Source organism: Bidens hawaiensis, unplaced genomic scaffold, assembly GCF_021521415.1.
Source record: "Bidens hawaiensis isolate Kalapana, Puna unplaced genomic scaffold, B.hawaiensis_p1.1 tig00012141_1, whole genome shotgun sequence".
Lineage (NCBI taxonomy): Eukaryota > Viridiplantae > Streptophyta > Magnoliopsida > Asterales > Asteraceae > Bidens > Bidens hawaiensis.
Window position 1 is genome coordinate 414,536 of NW_027491978.1, and position 21,392 is coordinate 435,927.

The following is a 21,392-nucleotide window of genomic DNA, read 5'->3' on the forward strand; positions in this document are numbered from 1 at the left end:
GATCGAGTACTCTGGATATATCCCATCTCCCAAATGCGAGTCAGGTCGTTTGAAGTAGGAATCCTCAGATAACGACGAGAGTATAATTGTATTATCCCTATACAAATAAATTATTAAACAATATTTATATTAAAAACAATAGTTAATACAAACAATTTAAATATTACCGATGCAAAAATTCTCCAACGCATCTCTCGTTGTTTTCACAGCCATCTTTAAATACTCGTTATTGATATCGGTCGTGTTGCCGTATGCGAGGATGCGTATAGCCGAAGTACACTTTTGGATGGCGAAGAATCCTAAATATCCTCTTGCATCGGCTTTCTGTTGAAAATACTCATACTCCCGCTCCATATCTCCAACGATGCGCAAAAATAAACGCTTGGACATCCGAAAACGACGTCGAAACATAGCGTCGTTAAATGTAGGTGTGTCGTCGAAGTAGTTCTTCATCAAACGAGCGTTCGCTTGCGTACGATCCCAAAGGATATATGACCGTCTACGTGGTGTCGTAGATAGAACAGAGTCGGACACCATGTTATTGGCGACGGCCCGAACCACGTTCGTGAGCTCTAAATGCTCTTCCGCCACTTGTCGGTGAATCTCATGAATTCTTCGACTCTCGTTTATTAATTGATCCAAAATCTCGGCAAAGTTCGTGGAATCCGGGGAACTCATTGAGTTTGAAGAAGTATGAAAATAATAAAAATGATTGGTATTTTTATGTTTGTGTATGATAGGGTGAAAATGGTTAGATAAAGTTTGATATATATATTAAGTTTTTAAATTAATTTTTTTTTATATATTTAGCCGTTACCCAACAGCATTATTATTATTATTATATTATTATTTCTCCATCTCGCATGCGATAAACTAATCCCGCCCCGCCCCATTTCGCCCAAATTTCGCCCGGGGGCGGTGTTCCACCCTAAAATCGCCCCAATATCGTCCTTTTTCTCGCCCACTACGTTTGGCCTTAACATAAAGCCACTACACATATACTTGCTATAAATATAAACCAATTCATGGTTTAATACACCTGTTGCGGATTGGTGTGACCTTGTAGAATTTCTCTAAGAAAATCCAACTGCTCATGACTCCCTTGAAGCTCTTCCCACTACACAAAACAAAATAAATCAAGTTAAACATAATTACCCTTAAACCCTAAACCATGTTGAAAAAACTCACTTTCTGGTGAGACACCGATACAAGTTTCCAACCATCAGCTTCAATGTACCGTCTTTTCAACACCGTATGTCCTAACGGCTTTCCTGTGTACAAAAAAAATGAATTTCTGGTTTAAAACAAATACCGATAGTTAACATAACGAAAAAGATCCAAGCAATACAAAGAACCTAAATTTCTTGAAAAATGTCAATCTCCAGAGCAACTTTTAGATCAACCAAAGCAGCATCCAACGTGTACCCGTCCACAACATACTCACGTGTCCAATCAAGACCGGTGCCCACAAGAAACTTCTTTCTGAAATGAAGACGTAATCTTTTGATTAAACCGTGACGTCCTTCCGGCCCGAATAACTTTCTCCTCAATCTCGCTTTTAAGACACAAATCCAAATGCGGGTATTCGAGTTTCAGACACTGGTTCACTAACTGCACCTGAGTAGCAAACATAATATCCTCCCGATACTACGTTCATCCTCAAATCGAGTCAACGTTGTCCAGATATTGGAAAAGAAGACTCGGTCCAGCTGACCAAGAACCGCACACGACCACGATATGTTTCCAAGTTGATCCCTATTGAAATTAAGAACGGGTGCCACATCATCAAGAGATGCAAATAATGGGCCCACGGCTCATATAAAGAAGCAAAAGCCCATAACAGTTGAGCAAGTTCTTGTTCTTGGAAAGTATGAATAATAACGGAAGCCCGTTTTGACAATTCTTGAAAAAGGTCCGGTGCAGCATGCTGCATAGATGCAAACGCGCCAGCAATATTAGCAACATTTTGTGAGTTGAACTGGTCAACCTTGGTCAACGCCACCTCTGCCACCCGATCCATCTCGGACACATAAAGAAGCTCACCGCCGATCTTGGACAGGGCCCACGCGATATTTGACACGCCTTGAGCAGAACATTCTGGAAGAACCATCATACACATCTCTCGTCGCCGTGAAAACGCAAGCCGGTGAGTTCGGGTCATTGACACTTTCTCCATATTCTTAGCGATACGATGGACCGCGGTGGTGAGATTTAATGGAGATAGAGGTGAGAGATCAAACCTTTCCCGACCGCCATTATCATCTCTGATGTCACCTCCAATACTTCCTCTGCAGTCTGTGCTTCCACTACTTCTCTGTTCAAGTTGACCTCTTTCATTCGGTCGGTTGCTCCACTAACCGAGAACTGAGATAGCTTCTCAACAAACGCTTCCCTGGCTTTCTCCTTCTTTTCTAGAAACATCCCGCCTGCTAGATTACTCATACGTGCTTTAAGTTCATCTACATCGTCCATAAAGTTTTCAATATTAAGTTCAACTTCTTCAGCATCAGATTCAAAATCCAAATCTTTGGTGGCGGACTTTTTCTTGTTGAGAACCGATTTCTTCTTCTTTTTCTTGGTTTTACGTTTCACAAGCTGTTCCATCGCACTGGTCAACCCTCGGGTTTGAATAGACCTGAGTTGCTCTTACACACCAATCTCCTAATAGTTCCCCTTTCCAATCCAAACGAGACTCGCCTACTTCATCACCGTCATCAACCACTTTTACAACCCGAAAATCTTTATTCATGTGAACACCAACATAATAGCAAGTCTTTCTTGGAAGATGGTATGGCCTTTGATTAGGGAAAGAAAAAACCGAATCACTGAACTGTATGGGCACGACGGAGTTAAAGCCCGAAATTGGTGAACTTAATATACGCATTTAAAAAGATTAGGCTTCGACGGTTAAACTACAACTTCACTCAAACAGAATATTGACTGCACATGAAAACAGTGAAACATTTTCACAAACACCTTATGTGCATCTTAAAAAACAGAAATTTATTTGAGGGTTTTATTAATGGGTATCGTTTTACGTAGCAATTTTAGTTTGATTTCATTCAACAAATACAAATACAAACATCTTATATATTTATTACTTTACTTGCATCTTCATTGTTTAATAATTAAATTTGTTGGTTGACCCGTCACAGTCAACCAATATAAGATCTGTTCAATCTCTAGGGACAGTTAATTTGAAATCATTACTTTTCTTATCGTTGTTATTTTCTACGTATCGTTTAGTTTGTTTCCTGTTTTGAACATAGTATCTTCATTCTTTATGCTTTTCTCAAGTTGACTGATTTGAACTTTTGCTTTGCAAGTGTTTTAATGAAGGTTTATTTCCATTGTTAAATTGTTGTCAAATGGGTCTGAAAATAATTTCATTATTATAAGTTGATATGCTTTCTGATACAACATCAGGTCCATGTAATAATAACAAAAATCAAATCCAAATCAATTAAGTATTAACGATACATTGTTATCAACCTTATACACAAATTGCCCATGTTAATGGCATTAAAGTTGTTGAATACAACAAATTTAATTTAAGTCTGCTTTAAATAATTCTTTATACTTATATAATCACATCCCTCTATTTCCTAAATAGACAGTAAACAAATGCGAAAGCAGAGGAAACTTAATTTGGATAGTAAACGACGAAAGGGCGTTTTAGTCGGAAAAAATGTGCATGCTACATTGAGCCACTCTGTTGAAATGCCTAAAAATTACAATGGTAAAAAATTTGTTAATGCTTCTTGTATATGGACTTAACATTAATTTGGCTTTTCAAAGTCAAACGCACGAAAATATATGCAATTAAGTATGTGATTAGCCAAAATACTTAGAAATCGTTTTATCGATGGAATTATCATAATGGAGTGAACTGAACCACGATATATATTTTTGCTCCATGCTATAAATTGCAATTGTGTTATCCGATCCTCTTATATGTTGATGTGCTTTCGTGAATGCATGTTAAACATAATTAATGATAATTAGTGATGTTAAGTTCAGTTTTATTGTACACAATCCCGTGTAATACACGGGTTTATAACCTAGTTTTTCTATATGTAAGGCAAGGCTTTCTTCAAGATTAGTTACAATACCTATGGGCTTTAAGTTACAAGGTTTTCTCTTGGGTTTAAATAATAAAAATTAGGGTATAGGCCCGTGTCACACACAACACGTGTGTCAACAAACATAATAAATTAAAACAACAAATTCAAGCAACACAAAACTTCTTCAACTTTCGGACTAAAACGATAACCATTTACAATGTCTAAAGTTTAAAGTTACAATAATTTAATTTAAACCAAACCATCAAAAAACAACAAAATACCTAAACATTTTCTTTCATATTAAATCACCATCAGCTTCTTCAAATATTCTAACAAAAAATACTCATTTTGCTTCACCACCTGAAATTTTAAAAAAACAATATCATCCAAATTAAATATACCATAAAAATAATAACATGTTTAATAATGAAAGCTCGTGTTACACACAGATGAAAGTTATAATAAAAGTATAAAAAATATTACATGTAATACGTAAATTAAGTTATATTATATAATGATTTTTATTTATGACTTTTATAATAAGCTTTTAATATATTTATACACTATTAATTATAAATTATAATTTGCAAACTAAATCTTGGTGTTTGATTTATTTTAAAACAAAACATTCATACCGATATTATTATACATTTTATGTGTATAAAAATGAATTTTATAACAAAATGTTGTCCCATATTAAAAAATGTCTTTCTATAACGTTGGAAGAATTGGAGACGAAGACTCAAACAATAATATAAAATTTCAATGTCTTCCAATGGCTAGTAAACCTATGTATCACACGCGTGAAAATTGTATATAACTATATATAGCGACAATGATAATAATAATAATAATAATAATAATAATAATAATAATAATAATAATAATAATAATAATAAAGTGATAGTGTAATATTTATAAGAACAAATATTTTTACAATCATTAAAAGGTATTACATTTTTGTTTTTATTAAAACAAAGATATATCAATAAAAACTACATCATGATATATGAAGTCATAAAGTCTTGTTTATTAAACAATCATCGAAATAGAAAGAAATCTGTTGTAATTTTTTATACTTGCAAAGAAGAAAACTAAAATCACCACAAAATCAAATTCAATGTATTGTTAATAAGAAAAATAAAGGTAAAGATACAATTCATAAACTTATAAACAAATCATAAATCTCTATATAAATCCTTATAATGAAAGAATAAATTTTATGATAAGAATTATATAGAGATAGTCATCATATTACCATACGATTAATAATAGAAGTTGTTTGACAAAATTATTACACAGTTTTTATTTATAAATATTTAGATAAACTTTGTAAGGATGTGATCGAATTAATTATGATGTCAGTTTTTGTCTAAATCTGAATATTAAATTTGAATATTAAAGTGTGTCAGTTTCGGTTGAATTTGAATATTCATATTTTGCTAAATTTGGTTACTAAATGATTTATATATGAAAAATAAATACGTCTTTTTAGTTAAAAAAAACAGTATAACTTAAAAATAACTCGTGACAACACAAATTCATACTGAACAAATTTGATACTCTTTTAGAATTAAAACAACCCGTTTCGAAATTGTTACAAAATATAAAAAAAATAGTTAATTAGTCAACTTAAAAAAATGGAAAGGTTTTTTTTTAAATATTATAATCGGGGGTTTATTTTAGACATTAATTTTGACATTTAGGCATAATAAAAATGATCAGATATAAGAAAATAGAAAATTTGTTGAGATTGAAGACTATGGAAAGTTTTAAAAGTTTCTGTTTAATTTGTAAAATTCCGTATTTAATCGGGTTTAAATATGTTATAAAAATTAACCATAAATTAAGCAATTATAGTGATTATTTAAAATTTGAAATTTAAATATAAATTCGAAATGATTTATTTCAAATTCCATATTTAAGCAACAACTTACTATATTTTCAATAACATCCAAATTAAAAGTAATTTATAATGATGATTCTAATTTGAATTTCGAATAGAAGACAAAATGTTGAGAGAAAAAACAACATTGTGTCTTTTTATTTATCATTGTGTTTTGTGTTTATTTTCGTCAATGATTGTGTCTTTTTTGCTTGATATTTTGTTTTTTTTTTATTATGTTGTGTTATATTACTTAACATTGTGTTATATTTTGTTCGGCATTGTGTTAAATTTTGTGACATATTGTGTCTTTTTTTATTTATCATTGTGTTGTTTGTTCACTTTCGGCATTGTGTCTTTTCGTCGGGTTTTTTTTAACCGGAATGATGAGGAAACATTTTGGTTTTTTATTTTATTTTTCGTTTTTTATTTATATTTCGAGTTATGATTTTTTTTATTATTATTTTGAATTTTTTGTTAAGTGGTTTTTTTATGTGGCCACAAATCCTTCTCACACTTCTTATTTTTGTTTCCTTTTGTATGTTAATAGTTATGTTTAGAACTCATATGCAAGCTTAAAAGCGTGAATGTTAAGGCATTTAGGGGGGTTTTAGACTTTCTTATTTTGGCCTCCTTATGGTTTATGAAAAAGTGAAGTTATAAAGTTGTAACTTAATACTTATCCAACTTCTCCACTTACATTATATAAACTTCTAAACATCATTTATCTTTTTTAAAAGTTAAAAGGTTATAAGAAGGTCAAAATAAGAACTCCCAAACATCCCCTTAGAGTAATAGTGTAATAACTAATAATCATGCAAAACTAATTCACATAGTTTTTCAGTCTTATATCTTGGGGGTATCAATTTAGAGGCGCACAAATCAGTTAACCATTAACCCTTTTTTTCAAACCGGTTTGGTAGATGTTAAGGGGAAGCGGTCATGGTTTTTTTTAACACCTCTAGAACCCGAACGGGTTTGGAGTTTGGACTCAGAAGCCGATAATATCTTTCATGAATCACTGTAAATATAGCCAACATCACTTGATGTGGAGGGAGCCTTCCTAAATCAATTCCTACTTCAAAACCCTCATTCCATTTTCTTCATTTCCATCTTCAATCAATGGCCGGAGGTGGATTCCGTGAGCTTCTCAAGAAATACGACAAAGTGCATCCAACACCGGACTCTACGTCGCCATTCAAAACAACCTCGACGTCGAATCCGCCTTGGAGAAACTCCGGTTCAAGCAGCTCGAATCCGTCAAACCGAAGAACCGGCGGCGGAGCGTTGGCGCTGGCGGTGCTTTGTAATAAGGCTTTGTTTCCTTTGAGAGTTCCGGTTACGATCGCTCTTACGCCTCCGATTGCTAGGTTTTTAGCCAGGAGAAGGATTATTATGTGATGATGAATTTTTATTTGTTTTTTTTAGGGCAAATGATTTGGGGCTTTTTTATTATCAACTTATTATATATATATGAACTGGTTATTGGTATAACTTAATATTAAGTAATTCTACATTTCCTCAGAAGCTTGTTTTGTTGAATGATAAATTCATCTAGTGTTAAGAATTGGGATTGCTAATGTTTATTATGTTTATAATACACCAAGAAATAACGAGTTTGAACTGAGCGATATCAAACTGCTTATTGTAATGTAAACAGCTCGTTTCACCTACAAATAAGTTGACAGGCATGATCCCTCATTTTCATTGTAACATTCAATACCGCTTGTTCTTAAAAAAAGCACAATACGCAGATAAGTTGTTAAAAACGCATACGTATTTCTTCTTTACTCTTTTGTTCTTCACAAAATCGAGGTTGCAAATATTTTTGTTTTAATTTAGATGTGATTGACTGATATCTTGGAATTTTATTTACTTTTCGGGCCTTATCAGAAAACGTTAAGCACCATAACGCATTTGTGGGTCAGCTCTTTGCTTATACAACAATTTTTGTTCCTCGAGTGTTTGAATTTTTTGAGGATATTTGGTTATGAGTTTGGTTTGTGAATGAAAATAGTTTTTGTATTTCCTGGACCATATCTGTTTACTCTTGAGGTCTGGCCGTGTTATTTTCTTCAAGTTGTTGATCTTTGTATGCTTACATGTATAACTATATAGCATATTTGAGGGTTTTTTTTGTTAAAACCAATTTAAAGATTAGGCTTTTAGAATTAGTAACACAAAAAAAATATTTGATCTTTAACATATGTTTCTTTTTAATCTTCATATCTAATTTCTTGTCATTTTTAAAATGGCTAACTCAAACTCTCAACATAGAGCATTGTAGAGACATCTTTACATCACTTTTGGTACCACTAATTAATTGATGTGCGGAAGTATTCGCCAATGTTGTTCCGCTAATTATTTGCTTTCAATTGAAACCCTAGAATGAACCTACTGGTGAAGAATTGAAGGTTGAAGAAGAAGAATTGAGTTCATTTCGGTTGTGGTTCTACAAGGCATCGATGGTGGTTGGTTTCATGGTTTATGTAGGTGGTGTCCATATATTGCATGCTTGATCATAGCTATGACAAATTGCTTGGGCGGATTATTCGTGAATGGGATGCATGTTACATTATTATTTTGAAATACCGATTGTATCCTTGTATTTAAAGTTAAAAAAACTTGATTACATGTGGTAGTGTGCATAGTGCGGTTCATTGCAGTTTGAATTATACCAAAACTTCGGTTTATAGATTTTTAAAACCTTTTGGTTTCAGCTTTTTCGGTTTCTAATTTTTGTTTTGGTATTAGTCCGGTTTCAACTTTTTCAGTTTTTGCTATTTGAGTTTGAAATCTTTAGCTTTAGGCCAAAAAAAAATGAATTCAGGTATTAATAATTATGTTAATTATTTAATAATTACATTTTCAGGTGAAGTAGAGTAGACTTTTAACTGAACGTGTTTGAAAGTGCCTAAAAGTTGACTACAGTTTAACAATAATTATAATAATTCTGATGTGTTCTTTGAGCTTGATTCTGATACAAGTGGTGCTAAAACTCGGCACCATTCCTAATGTTGATGGCTTTGAGTATTATAATATTTCATCATTCATTTTGGGTCTAGCAACACTTATTTGCAAAACAAAACAGAGACAAAAGGATCTAAAACAAACAGCACATCATACCATAAATTAACCACATTCTCACAAATGTTATCATTGTCCCTAATCATCCAGCTCCAGCTCCTTTCAAAATTGCTGCAATTTCCTCCGCAATCAGAGCTATACAAAACACTCCCAATTACACCTACCAAATCAACAACAGTTATAATAAGTCGAAATACAACATTAAGATCAAGCACATGAAATCAAAGGCTTGGCTTACTCATGAATGAAAACAGATATGGATGTTGAAACCAATATCAAGAAGTTGGCCTCTGTTGCAACACCAGATCATCAGCAGAATAGTAATCTGCTATGAGCCGGTACATGTATGATGGATTATGCCCTCCCCTGCAAACAAACAGAATTTAATGAACAATGCAATACTACACACACACACACACACACATACATATATGGAAGAATTTCATATATAAGCCCTACAAACTTAGAAGATATCAAATAAACCAAACTCATTAACAGACTTTATTGAATGACCGTTTTACCCTTGTCTAAAAGTTCTAATGTATGCCCATCTTTAACTTCAAAATTTGCTATTTATCCATTTTTAGCTTAATTATTTTCCTTTATAACAAAAACAAACAGAAGTCGGTAAACAGATGCGATGAATTGATGCATACTATGCTCTAATGCGATAATATAATGCGCTAAGCAGATGAAGACAGAGACAGATGTGATTACGGTTGGTTCGACTATCTGGTTCAAGTTAGATTGCTTATCATGCGATTATACCTGGCTCGTTTATCTACCCATTCAAAAAAGAAACGACGATTATCGTCGTCATCAAAATCCAAATAAAAAATAGGGTTGAAACAAATATAATGAAAAGGAGGGTAGAATGGTCTTTAAAATAATAATTCATTAAATTTGGGTATATATGATATATTTAATTTTGATTGGGTATATATGAAACTAAACCTGTAAATATATATAGACAAGTGAGCTTACGTGTCAGTAATAAATAGGCTGACGAGCTTTGGCGGCACATAATCAAAAGCAGGGTTAACAACATGAAGAAGCGGGGACCCGGTTCCCGTGCCAAAATCCATGCAATCTGAAAACTCGCCGAAGTCCAGCAACTCAGATGGAGACTTGAGCTCATTCAGCAACACCTCTGGGTTATGAGGATACAAAGGACATAACTGTCATTTGCCCCAAAATAACAATCATTACAAAAACTAGGCTTTCAGCATACCTAAAAAGGTTGTACAAAATCATACTAGTTATGTGCTGGGAGTGTTATTAGTGTTATTACCTTGTGAATGCCTGCGAGAACAACAAAAGGGACAGCGTGCCTTTGAGCCGCTAGTGCAACCATATTTAACCCGACTGGAGCTATCACACCGCCATTTGCCATGACAGCATGGGCCCCAACAATCACCTACCATCATAATAAAATTCTAAAATGTAACTAAAACAAAAGAAAGCAGTTAAGTTGATGATGCAAGACATACCATGTTCACACGTGAAATCAAGGCAAATACAGCAGAATCAGTAATTACTGTTGTCTGCAGTCCTCTAGCAACTAGTTCCTTTGCAAGAGTATGCCCTTGATATCTGTACAACAATAACTAGTTTAATAAGCTTGTAAAAAGAAAAGAAGAATATAATAACATCTCTTAATCAAACCTTGGAGCTCCCTCGGCTACAAACACCCTAAATGATCTTTTCTTTTCCTTAGCGGCGCAAAGAAATTCAATTACAGTTCCCGAACTGCCTAACGTTAATATAACCTCGCTGCAGATAGATAATTATAAAAGTAATAATAATGATACATACTACTTACTAGTTAACAAATATAAAAGATAATAATAGTGAAGCTGGGATGAAAAGAATACTTATGATGAATATGCTCGACAGCCTGCTCAGCTATCAGTTCATGACAGGTGGCAATATCTTGAATAAGCTCATTGACAGCCTCAATCACATTATGCTTTAGCTTCCGACTCCTTGAGTTTTTATCAGTAGCTGCATGTAGAGCATATTAGAATAAGTGATAAAGCAGCATAATAATAAGATTTAAGTTTGTAGAAATATTAAAGAGGCAGTTACATTTAGTCTTGTCTTCAGAATCACCAGCAGAAGATGACGAGTGGTGAAGAGCTGCTGATGCTGATGCTGCTGCAGAGTGGGGTGGAATGTCTTCTAGAAGAGTCTGCAAGGAAGGAGGCCTGAGGGTGGTTCTAGCGGCAGCGGCAGCAGCGGCGGCTGATACAAGTGGATGATTGTCTTCTTCATCGTCATCACTCAAGCCTTGTAAGTTCAAGCCGCCAATGGAAGCCGTTGTTAGTGAAACATCTTCCTCTCGGATGATATGTAGCACACGCCTAACAATATTTCCAACAGCAACTTCTGCAATCACAAGTGAAATTGGTGTTTCAACTTTCTTAGGCCATAACAGTAAAAACAACTAAATAATAATAACTAAGTAACTAACCGACGGGATTAGCCTTGGTGAGTTGTTCTCCGATAGCCTTAATGGCATGAATAAGAGCCCCGGCTTGATTAAGATTGGGGAGCCTCTGCTGGGAAATAACGGAGCGCAGAAGCTCAGCCGTGAGTTTGGCAGTGGTCTTTGAGCCCTCAATCTTACGCTTTTCAAGGTTGTTTAAGAAATCACTAACTAGGGCATGGGTGTCCGGCATGATGATGATTATCCTTTTACTTCAATAAAGATGATTCTTCTGTAAGTTATCCGGTCACAAATAATAAAACTATAATTTCAATCAACAATTAATACTTACCACCGTCGAATACTCAGACGATGAGGAGGGAGAAGTGGACCAACACCGCTGGTTACTAATCACCACCACCACCGTCGGTCGTGTCAAAGAAATTAGAAAGTGAAACAACCGCTTCAATTTTGTTAGGGTTTCAAAAGTAACTAGTTGAGCCCTTAAATAGTGGGAGTTTTAATTTTTACTTGGGAATAGGAAGAGGTGGGTTAAATGCCATTTAATAAATTATGCGCATGCCATTTGAGAACAAGAACAGGTCGGCGCTTTTAATATCAATGCATTGAAATCGCATTTAATGTGCTTCGCCCAATAAATACGCTTAAGCACCTTAAGCGGTCAATTTTGATAACTATGATTTTAACCACTTTGTGCATGGGTAATTTTGTGGGTTTATTAACTATGACCACACGGTATGCATCTGTATTATTAACTTACTAAAAAGTTCAAACTAGTCAATACACAAGCATTGTTTACAAAATGTGGTAAGTTTCTACCCATGTCAGTAAGTTTCAGTTTATTAACAACTAAAAAATGTTATAAATAAAAAAACTAATTAATATATTTCTTACCTTATTTGATGTCAATAGCAAGAGTCTTGTTTTATATGTATGCCTCTTATGTCAACAAAAACACAATAATGTTAAATCCGGCGTCAAACGTCTAAATCCTACAAACAGTAAACAAAATCAGAAGTTACACAGATAAAAATAACGATAAAATAAAGACACCCACAATCAAATTGTAGGAATTTCCATTGTAACAACTTATCAAACACTTCAAATACTTCCTTTTCAGACAGTATAATCCTAGAGTCTAGTTTTATTTCAGATTTACCAGACACGTTTCAAAAAAACATAATCTTATTCATTCCGAAATCCCTTGTGGATTATGATATACCGATATGCAACACAAAGAAATCATATAAGGGACTTACAAGTTACAACTAATGAAGGCATATTCATCTGACTAGATATGAAAGAAAAACTAAGAAGCAAAAGCACTTTAAAACATAGAAAAACACGATACACTGCAAACACTTAACATTATAATGGCAGTTGTCCATTAAAAATCATTGTAAAAAACACAATTTCTAAAACATCACTTTTGTATTGCAACTCTCAAAAAGACCTTGTCCCAATCTTTTCATTATTAAATTCTTTCCAAAGCCACAACTACAAAATTATTGAGATTACACCTTACCCGTGCGCACGCACTATAAATCTATAGATATTGAAATGTGCATTATGTTTATGGTAATCTGTATCTATAACTTTTATGACATACATAACATATTAAACTGTATTCATACTGAGATGTGTGTTATGTTTCTTCCATAAAACTTCATTTTTCACCGTCAAGTTTGTATCTTTATTAAATTTAACCCTAGGCTTTAGTACTCAAATTTATATCTTACAAGATAATGTATAGAAACTTGTTTATTTCATAAAAATATTACATATAAATATGTGTGTGTGTTATAATAAACTGAAAATTATTTTTGAAATATATAACTTCTATTTATCTCTACCTCGAACTGGACTATATGGTACACCATACCAATTCGTACCGAATTCGTCTAACCTAACGAATTGCGTACCCGAACCGTGTTCCCATACCGGAGCAAACCGTGATTTAGGTGACGATGAGTTTACCATGACACATAAACTTCCTTCAAGTCATAAATAGAAGTTAGAATAAAAAAACCAAGCACTTCTAAACTAAAATATGTAATTACTGCGTATAATACACACAAAAAAAATGCTGAGAGAAAGTTCATTCAATCACATATTATGCTCAAGGGTCCAATATTATCAATTTATCATACTGCCATAATAATATATTACATCTGTCATGTTTATACTACCTCAACACCATAATCCATTTCTCAACTTTCTAAAATTAATTAAATTTACTTTACAATCATCAAATTCACAAAACATTAAGAATAAATATAATAAACCCTAGGTTAAAATCGAAACTCAATAACAACAATCCACACAAATCAAATACTGATTTCCTCCGATTAAGAAATAACAATAACCAATTAACTGTATCTGAAACCCTAATTTCACAAGACAAATCGTAGATCTGAAACCCTAGAGTACCAAAAATGGTCGTCAAGTAAAATTTACCAAGTCGATCGGAAATTGAAGAACTGAAGATCAAGGAAATGATGCCGGTGACGGTGTGCGGCTATGAAATCACGGCGGTGTGGTGTTGTGTTGGTCTGGGGTTTGCTTGTGATGTTATGGGTTTGTGGTTCTATTGGTTGGCTTTTATATGTTGGATTTTGGGGATTAATCCTACCCGCCCAGTTCTCTGTTGGCTTAAAATTTTCATTTCACAATGTCTTGGAATGACTTTGGATTTTTTAAAATTATCTATATATGATAACCTTTTTCTTTTTCTTTTTTTAACTGAGACGGACGGAGAACATCATTAAAACGGAAACCTTTTATTACGGGAAAATTCGTTTAAGTCAGGTTTCGAACATGATATTTTAAGATCTCGAGTTTAAATCATCACCCATTATGTTATTGACAGAGCCGTCTCTAGGGATAGCGAAATAAAACTAGGGCTTAGGCCCTCACTTTATTAGAACTTCAAATTTCAAAACAAAAGTAATAATTCTACATTTGTAATTTGGGATTTGAATTAATGTGTGTGATTTGAGCGGCGTTTAAACTGAATTAGATCCGGGGAACGTGTGAGCAATCGCATTACTTATGCACTTGCAAAATATGATGACATTGATTTATTTTTAATGAAAGCCGAATAATATTTTTACAACAAGACTCCGTTTTAAGCCACCAAAGTTGTTGAGCCGGCCCTGGTTATTGGACCAGAAGATCATAACTATGTGGAACGAATACAAGTGTATGTGGACAAAATACATCAATTTGATTGTTTTTCAAATGATTTTTGATATGGATTGTTATAGATGTATATAGCCATGACATGTTTATTTTGGAAATGGATATGAGGGTGATTGTTTTGTTGTTGAAGGCTCGGTTCTAATTTGGTCTTGTTTGTTGTATTGATTTTAGATTATATGAGTTTAGACTTTAAAGAATTCCTTAAACCTATTAGGGTTAACTTTTGAGGTATGTTAAAAGTGTTAATTAGTCATATGTTGGTGCGGGAATCGTACACATGGTGTGCACATCACTCTTGTTTTTGTTTTTGTTCTCGAAAAGCTTTTGTTATTGATGATTTTTTTTTGTTATTGTTGCCTTGTTTTCATGAGAAAAGCCTTCTTTTAAAGATTTTAGGCAAGGTTGTCGACATCGAGATCTCTCCTGAGATTATTTTCATCTCCACAAGATCGTGATAACTAATTTCATTTGTTGATATTCATACATCACACTTATTGGTGAACTAAACTATTGAATTATAGATCGACTTTGATCAAGAAAATCTCACAGCAATAAGGTGTTAGAAACTAATCTAATTAAAATAAAAGTTACAAAATTTCAACAACTCAATTATAAGATTAAATAAAAAGAAATCAGAACTAGAAGCTTTGACAATCATGATCAACAAATTGGGTAGTTCACCTTAATAACTTACGCCCTGTTCTTGAGTTTTTTTGAAGTAGGAAAATGAAAGGAAAACTAAGGATAGTTAAAAAATGGGTGTTCTTGAGTTTTTTTTATGATGTAAAGGAAAGGAGTAGGAGGAGTTAGGATGGATTAAATTGATGTTTTTTCCCAATAAATTATCCTCCCAAAAATGGGATGATTACTAAGGATAAGTTTTTTCCCAATAAGTTATCATTTCTTTTCCTCCAATATCCTTCCAACTCAAGAACACACCTATTAAAAAAAATTTCCTTTCCTTCCCTTCTCTTTCTTATCCTTCCCTCTTCTTTCCTTTTATTTCCTTGATTAAAAACTCAAGAACAAGGCGTTAGTGTTTAGGTAGTTCACCTTCATATATTTCATATATAGAGTAAGTTTCTCCACAAGGCATTTATTTGCAAACTCTTCGTATACTCAAAAGTTTTTTTTTTCACGAGTTAAGCTAGAACACTTCAAACACGGAATGCTTTAATGATTCTACATATTTTGTCATTTTACATAAAATAGAAATATACCATACTAGAATTTTACCCGCGCGCTTCGCGGCGCATGGCAAAGTTCAAGCATACATGTGGTACTTTTTCGATGTTTACATCGTATGATATACTAAAACATGCGAATGAATTCACCGATTAATTAGAAAAATTAAAAGCTAAATCAAATAAAATCTAAACTTTTCACATGGATGCTCCATTACAGTCAACAACTCGAACCATTTTTCATCCGAATTTTTGTTGGTTATTTACTTCAACGCAGTTTCAAGCACCCTACAGGTTAACTGCATAACAAAAAAAAGAATACATAAATCACTTGCATTGAAAAATACGATTTTTGCCCTTGGAATGAAGAAACGTGGATCGACTTACTAGTATACGATCAACTTTCCTCGGGTATGAGTGTGCTATATCACCGATGGTTTTCCGGAATATGAATTCTTCCACCTACAAAACGAGCAGCACCGTGAACTTACCCCTCAGAAAGGGACAGAGGGGTCCTCTTTGGGGTAACCCTCCGGTATGAGAATAAGATATTGTAGGAGAAGATAATAATAATCTGAAAGTGAGTAAGGACTTAGAATGTATTTTCTTGCTTACCTCCCCTTGTGGAGGTGGTGTGGTATTTATAGTATTAGGGTTTCCAATGATTGGGCTCAGACCCAATTAGGGCCTTTTTGGCCTCCTCCTATTGCTTCGCGCCACGTGTCCTTAGGACACCTGGTGCTTTTTCATTGATTATTCTCTGACCAAGGTATTTCACCTGACCCATGTGCAATCACGTGGTAGCACATGGGTTTTGCTGAGTTGTCCACCCTTCATTGACAGCTGTCAACATCAGCATATTCTTTATTCCTTAAAGGATACCTTCTGGAAGGTTGTCTAATGAGCACAATCATGGTTGTCCTTATCCTGATTTGGATAAGGACGTGGTTGATTATGTGCATGTGTGATACGCGCCTATCCTGGGGATGCGTGAGGTCTTCTCTTTATTCTCACGCGCAGATGTTTCATGCGCAGACGTGATATGCGCAAGCATATGTAATATGCGTGAGCATATGTGATATGCGCCACGCGCAGATGTGATATGCGTGAGCATATATGATGCGTGAGCATATGTGATATGCGTGAGCATATGTGATATGCGCCACGTGCATAGGTTTTGGCTTTGTGTCTTCATGACATCCTGATTTCAAGCCTCTTGTCTATATCTTGTGGGTTGACCCGCCCCACTCGACGTTAAGGCGGGTGCATACCTCTTCAAGCCCCCCCAGTCTAATGTGTGTCTTGTCTCGCGCGAGCGAGGTAAGATAGATATTAGACTTAATAGTTTGCTCTTTTAATAGGGTTTGTCTTTTCTTTTTTATTTCTCATATGTGCGTTGCGCGAAATTCTATCCTTTTGGTTGAAATGAATCGTCCATGTACGTGGTTGGTTGGTGCTGACATGCGTCAGAGATGGAGACGTTATGTGTCAGACTTTTCGTGTGCTCGAGGTGCTACAGTGACCTTTCATGTATCCTCATACAGTGTCAGGAACACGTGTCGCGCTCATGTTGGCCTGCACCTGCGAGTGGGGGCGCGTGAGCGTAACTCTGATCATTACCTGTTTCTTTCTCTCTCCTGGGCCTATAAAAGCAAGCCTTTTGAGTGGTTTTTTCTTCATCTTCATTGTTATTTTCAGAGCTCTTTCTCCTTCAATTTTCATTCCGATTAAGAGCCTTTATCTTTTGCTTCCAGATTTCCGTGCTTAAAGTAACCGCTGTTTGATTCACAATTGTATGTCTGATAACCCAGACAACCACAATTTCCCCTAGCAAACGCCGTGTAAAATCGTTAGTTATGTCCACTTTGAAGAAGACCGGCAAGGGTAAACGGGCTGCCGAGACCTCGTCGGAGGAGGTGGGGAAGAACAAAACGGTGAAGAGATGGGATGAGATTCCCTGCAAATTGAAACAGTCTGACTTCGATAATCTCGTCGCCTCTCAGGGTTTTCTCCCTGAGTACAGCTGTCTGCTCCCGGCGACCGGGCAAACGGCGGCAGATCCGCCCACCGGCTATATCACTTTATACTCTCACTTTTTCACTCACTGTAACCTTTGTCTTCCGATGACAAGGTTTATAGGTGCGCTCCTTCAGTTTTATGGGATTCACATATCCCAAGTCCATCCTTGTGGACTAGTGCGCATGACTCATTTTGAGTTCATGTGCAAAGCTCAGCGCGAGGAGCCCACCCCTCGGCGCTTTCAATATTTTTACAAGCCAAAAATCCAAGATTCTTGGTTCTTATTCACACCGCGCAATCAGAAGGTTAAGTGCTGCACTGTTTCCTTCAAAAGCCTTCATGACTGGTCTGAAAAATTTTTTTATATTAAGGCTGGTGTGATTCCCATCCGCATGACCATGCGCGCGATCACTTCTGCGCCCGCGGATGAGAATGTTCTTAAGAACCCAACGGGCACATGGGTTAACAAGTTATCTGCTGAACCATCCCCCGCCAAGAATATTTGCGAGGAGGTGCTGGTGGGGGTTGGTATGAGCAAGAGGTGGACCGACAGCGCGACTGAGCCTGTCATCCATGTTGATGGCTTAGGTGAGTTATTTGCTCATTGCATTATATCTGCGCGAATATAATTCGTTTTGCTGATATCATTTGTCTTGTATTATGCAGTAAGCAAGGAATACGTCCACGCCGTCTATGACGAGCATATGGAGGGTGGCTCTGTCGCGCTGGGGAAGTTGCTTTCCCCGATCGCTTCGATGATATGTTCATCCCTGTCGATTTAGAATTTTGCTTTGACAGTGATGCGCCTGGTAAGCCTTTGTACTTATGCTTAGGCCTTTAGAATACCAAATTTGGTTAACATTTCTGTTGCACGTATTGTAGATGCGCTCGAGAATTATGAGTTGGAGCTTGCGGAAGAGGAGGTGGAGGAGGAAGAAGCTGAGGCGCCACAACTCAAGCGCAAAGCTAAAGGCAAAACTGGCGCAGGGGCCAGTAAAAAACAGAAGAAAAATGATGCCCCTGTTGCCCAGAATCCTCCTCATACCCAAGCGAAGGGACTTGAGAAAACCAAGGGATTTACCTCCAAGTTTTCCTCGTCTTCTTTGCCTCGAGGTGTGGGCAATCCTCCCGTCCACACGAGGTATGGTGCTGCCACCTCATCTCTTCGCGCGGCGGACAAGGGAAGCAGCGCTGCGCCTGCTGTTTCATCTTCTCCAACAGGTATACTTTGTTTATATTTTGTGGTTTTATGAGCGTGATTCCGATAGAGTTATTAATGAAGCTTTGTTCACTCAAATGTTTGTAGAGCCTGCGACTTTGGTGGCTCAACCTCAGGCGCGGCAAGGTACCGAGGCTGCGCCGAAGGTTGCTTTGAAGTCCCCTGCTTTACCCTCGAAAAGGGGGAAAATGGACTTCATGGCGATGCTCAATTCGCGGACGGCGGTGCGCCAAGGTATTTATTGCGCTTTGATTTTCTGATTTTTTCCTTTAGTTCAAGTTATGAATCATTTCTCCTTGTTGGTTTTTCATAGGAATTATAGCTGGCACACAAGCTGCTGGTGGCACTGCTGGCGCCGGCGCTGTTAGTTTTGCTCCTGCTTCAACAAGCACTGAATCTCCTCTCATTGGGATCACTAAGGAGCAGGAGACTATTTTACGCGCTGATCTAACGGCGTCAAGACCTCCCTAACCTCCTCCTGCGCGCAGCCTTCCTCGTGAGACTGTTTTTGATTTTTCCAAGTCGCAGGAGAAAAGACCTGTTACAGAGGATGATGAGGAGGTCAATTTTGAAGATTCCGATGGTGGCCGCGCAAGCCCTATAGCGCCACGAGATTTCGTGGCGCAGCCTTCTTCTCGTGGGGCAGGCAAGAGCTCACCAGCTGGCGCTGACCTTTCTGCCGGTTCTCCGCAGGTATAAGTTTGTTTTTCTCCGCTGTGCGGACTTCCAAATTAGTGTCTAGATAACTAAAACGTTTCTTTTGCGTTGCTTTCTGTTTGCAGGAAGCCGATCACATATACCGCCCGAGCTGGAATATTACTGAAGATAGCTCATTTCAATCCATGGGCGTGTGTGAAGACTTCTGGGCTCACTCTGTTCCTCCGGCTGAAAGGAGGTTTCAGGAGGACCGCGCTCGCGTGGACTTGCTCAACGACCACCTTTTTGCTGGGTCTGCGTTCTTTGCTGCCTCCCAAGAGCTTCGCAATGATTATATAAAAGTGCGTGATGCCCTTGTGGAGGCCAAGCAAGAGGCTAAGAATTCTGCTTGGAATCTTTCTGACGCTCGAGAGAGAGCTGAGAAACTCCAAGCAGAACTTAGCGAGAACCGAGCAAGTGCCAACGCTGCCTTTGTGAAGCGCGGGCATGAGCTGCAGGCTGCGCGGGAGAAGCTGCAAGCGGCAGAAGCGGATGCGGCCAGGTACGCGCGTCGAGCGCGTGACTTGGAGTTGGAGGCAGAGGCGCGTGATCAAACTCTTGCGCAGGCTAACACTGACAAATCTTTATTAGAGAGTGAGGTTGCGCGCCTGAAGAAAGAGCTCGATGCTGCGCGAGCAGAAAAGAATGAAGCCTTGGCGGCAGCAGCGTCTGACAGAGAAGAGCTCGATGCTGCGCGAGCAGAAAAGAATGAAGCCTTGGCGGCAGCAGCGTCTGACAGAGAAGAGCTAAAACAAACCAAGGAAACTGTTGAGTTGTTAAACTCTCAGATTCCTGCTCTTGAGACGTCTGTTTCTTCCCTCTCGCAGGATCGTCAATGGCTAGTTTCACAGGGTGTGACTCGTTGCGCTTATGCGATGAAATACTCAGACGAGTTTCAGACCCTTGTGATGGATTGCAATGCTGCGTCGCGCTTGGTGGGTCGAGCTGAAGGGTTTAAGGATGGCTATGAATATGGCATGCTGAAGAAGAATCCATCCGACTACCCTTATCAGCTCGACGTTGTCTGCGCTGACATGGCCGAGGTGGGGGAGAAGTACTTGAATACTCCAATTCCCATCCTTGAGCAGGTATTTTAACCTTAATGAGTTTACCTTGACTTATTTTCCTAATCTTTTGTACTCATACTTTTCCTTGTGACTTGCAGATAGCCGCGCTTGCTGACCAGCCCGATCTTGGCGCGCTAAAGAAATTACTTGACGAATGTGAAGGGACTGGTGGCAGCGATGATGGCGCGGGCAATGCTGCCTCTGCTAGCGGCTCTGGCGTGGCCAAAGGACCTACTCTTGACACTATCATGATAGAAGACGACTCCATTCAAGACGAACAGCTTGATTATGGTAAGTTTGGAGATAACGAGGAGCGGGCTGCGCCAGATGCTGAGGGAGGAGGTAATGATGAGGATGATGAAGAGGCTGATGTTGATATAGAGACTTGAAAAGCCCTTCATGTTTTTTTTTTTTTTTTTTTTTTTTTGTAGTTTTTATCTCATCATTTTGTAAATTTGTAAACTTCTATGTTTTGGAATGAAATTTTGTTTTTCCCTTATTCGCATCTTGCGCATTCCCAA

General features: G+C 36.9%; 1 protein-coding gene and 1 pseudogene across 2 annotated transcripts; both read right to left on the reverse strand.

Moving 5' to 3' along the window:
- Positions 1-873: 873 nt before the first annotated feature.
- Positions 874-2,884, reverse strand: LOC143540141 (RAP domain-containing protein, chloroplastic-like; annotated as a pseudogene). Its single transcript, XR_013136545.1, has 4 exons — positions 1,356-2,884; positions 1,189-1,271; positions 1,040-1,117; positions 874-990 (listed from the first exon to the last, which is right to left on the reverse strand). The product of XR_013136545.1 is annotated as an RAP domain-containing protein, chloroplastic-like (transcript).
- Positions 2,885-8,968: 6,084 nt separating this feature from the next.
- On the reverse strand, positions 8,969-14,049 carry LOC143540148 (uncharacterized). The gene is made up of 11 exons (XM_077033285.1): positions 13,943-14,049; positions 12,380-12,477; positions 11,510-11,756; positions 11,125-11,424; positions 10,911-11,040; positions 10,702-10,809; positions 10,527-10,629; positions 10,328-10,453; positions 10,021-10,214; positions 9,275-9,402; positions 8,969-9,196 (listed from the first exon to the last, which is right to left on the reverse strand). Exons 3-10 carry the CDS (start codon positions 11,715-11,717, stop codon positions 9,312-9,314), a joined length of 1,260 nt encoding a protein of 419 aa, XP_076889400.1. The 5' UTR covers positions 11,718-11,756; positions 12,380-12,477; positions 13,943-14,049; the 3' UTR covers positions 8,969-9,196; positions 9,275-9,311.
- Positions 14,050-21,392: the final 7,343 nt, after the last annotated feature.

What these genes read in the sequence shown, in the direction of transcription:
- LOC143540148 (XM_077033285.1), bottom strand. Translation starts at nt 11,717, where the DNA reads ATGCCGGACACCCATGCCCTAGTTAGTGATTTCTTAAACAACCTTGAA. An exon ending in GTAGCCGAGGGAGCTCCAAG is followed by an intron (nt 10,630 to 10,701) that starts GTTTGATTAAGA and finishes ATTGTTGTACAG; the next exon opens with ATATCAAGGGCATACTCTTG. An exon ending in TTCTCGCAGGCATTCACAAG is followed by an intron (nt 10,215 to 10,327) that starts GTAATAACACTA and finishes GGCAAATGACAG; the next exon opens with TTATGTCCTTTGTATCCTCA.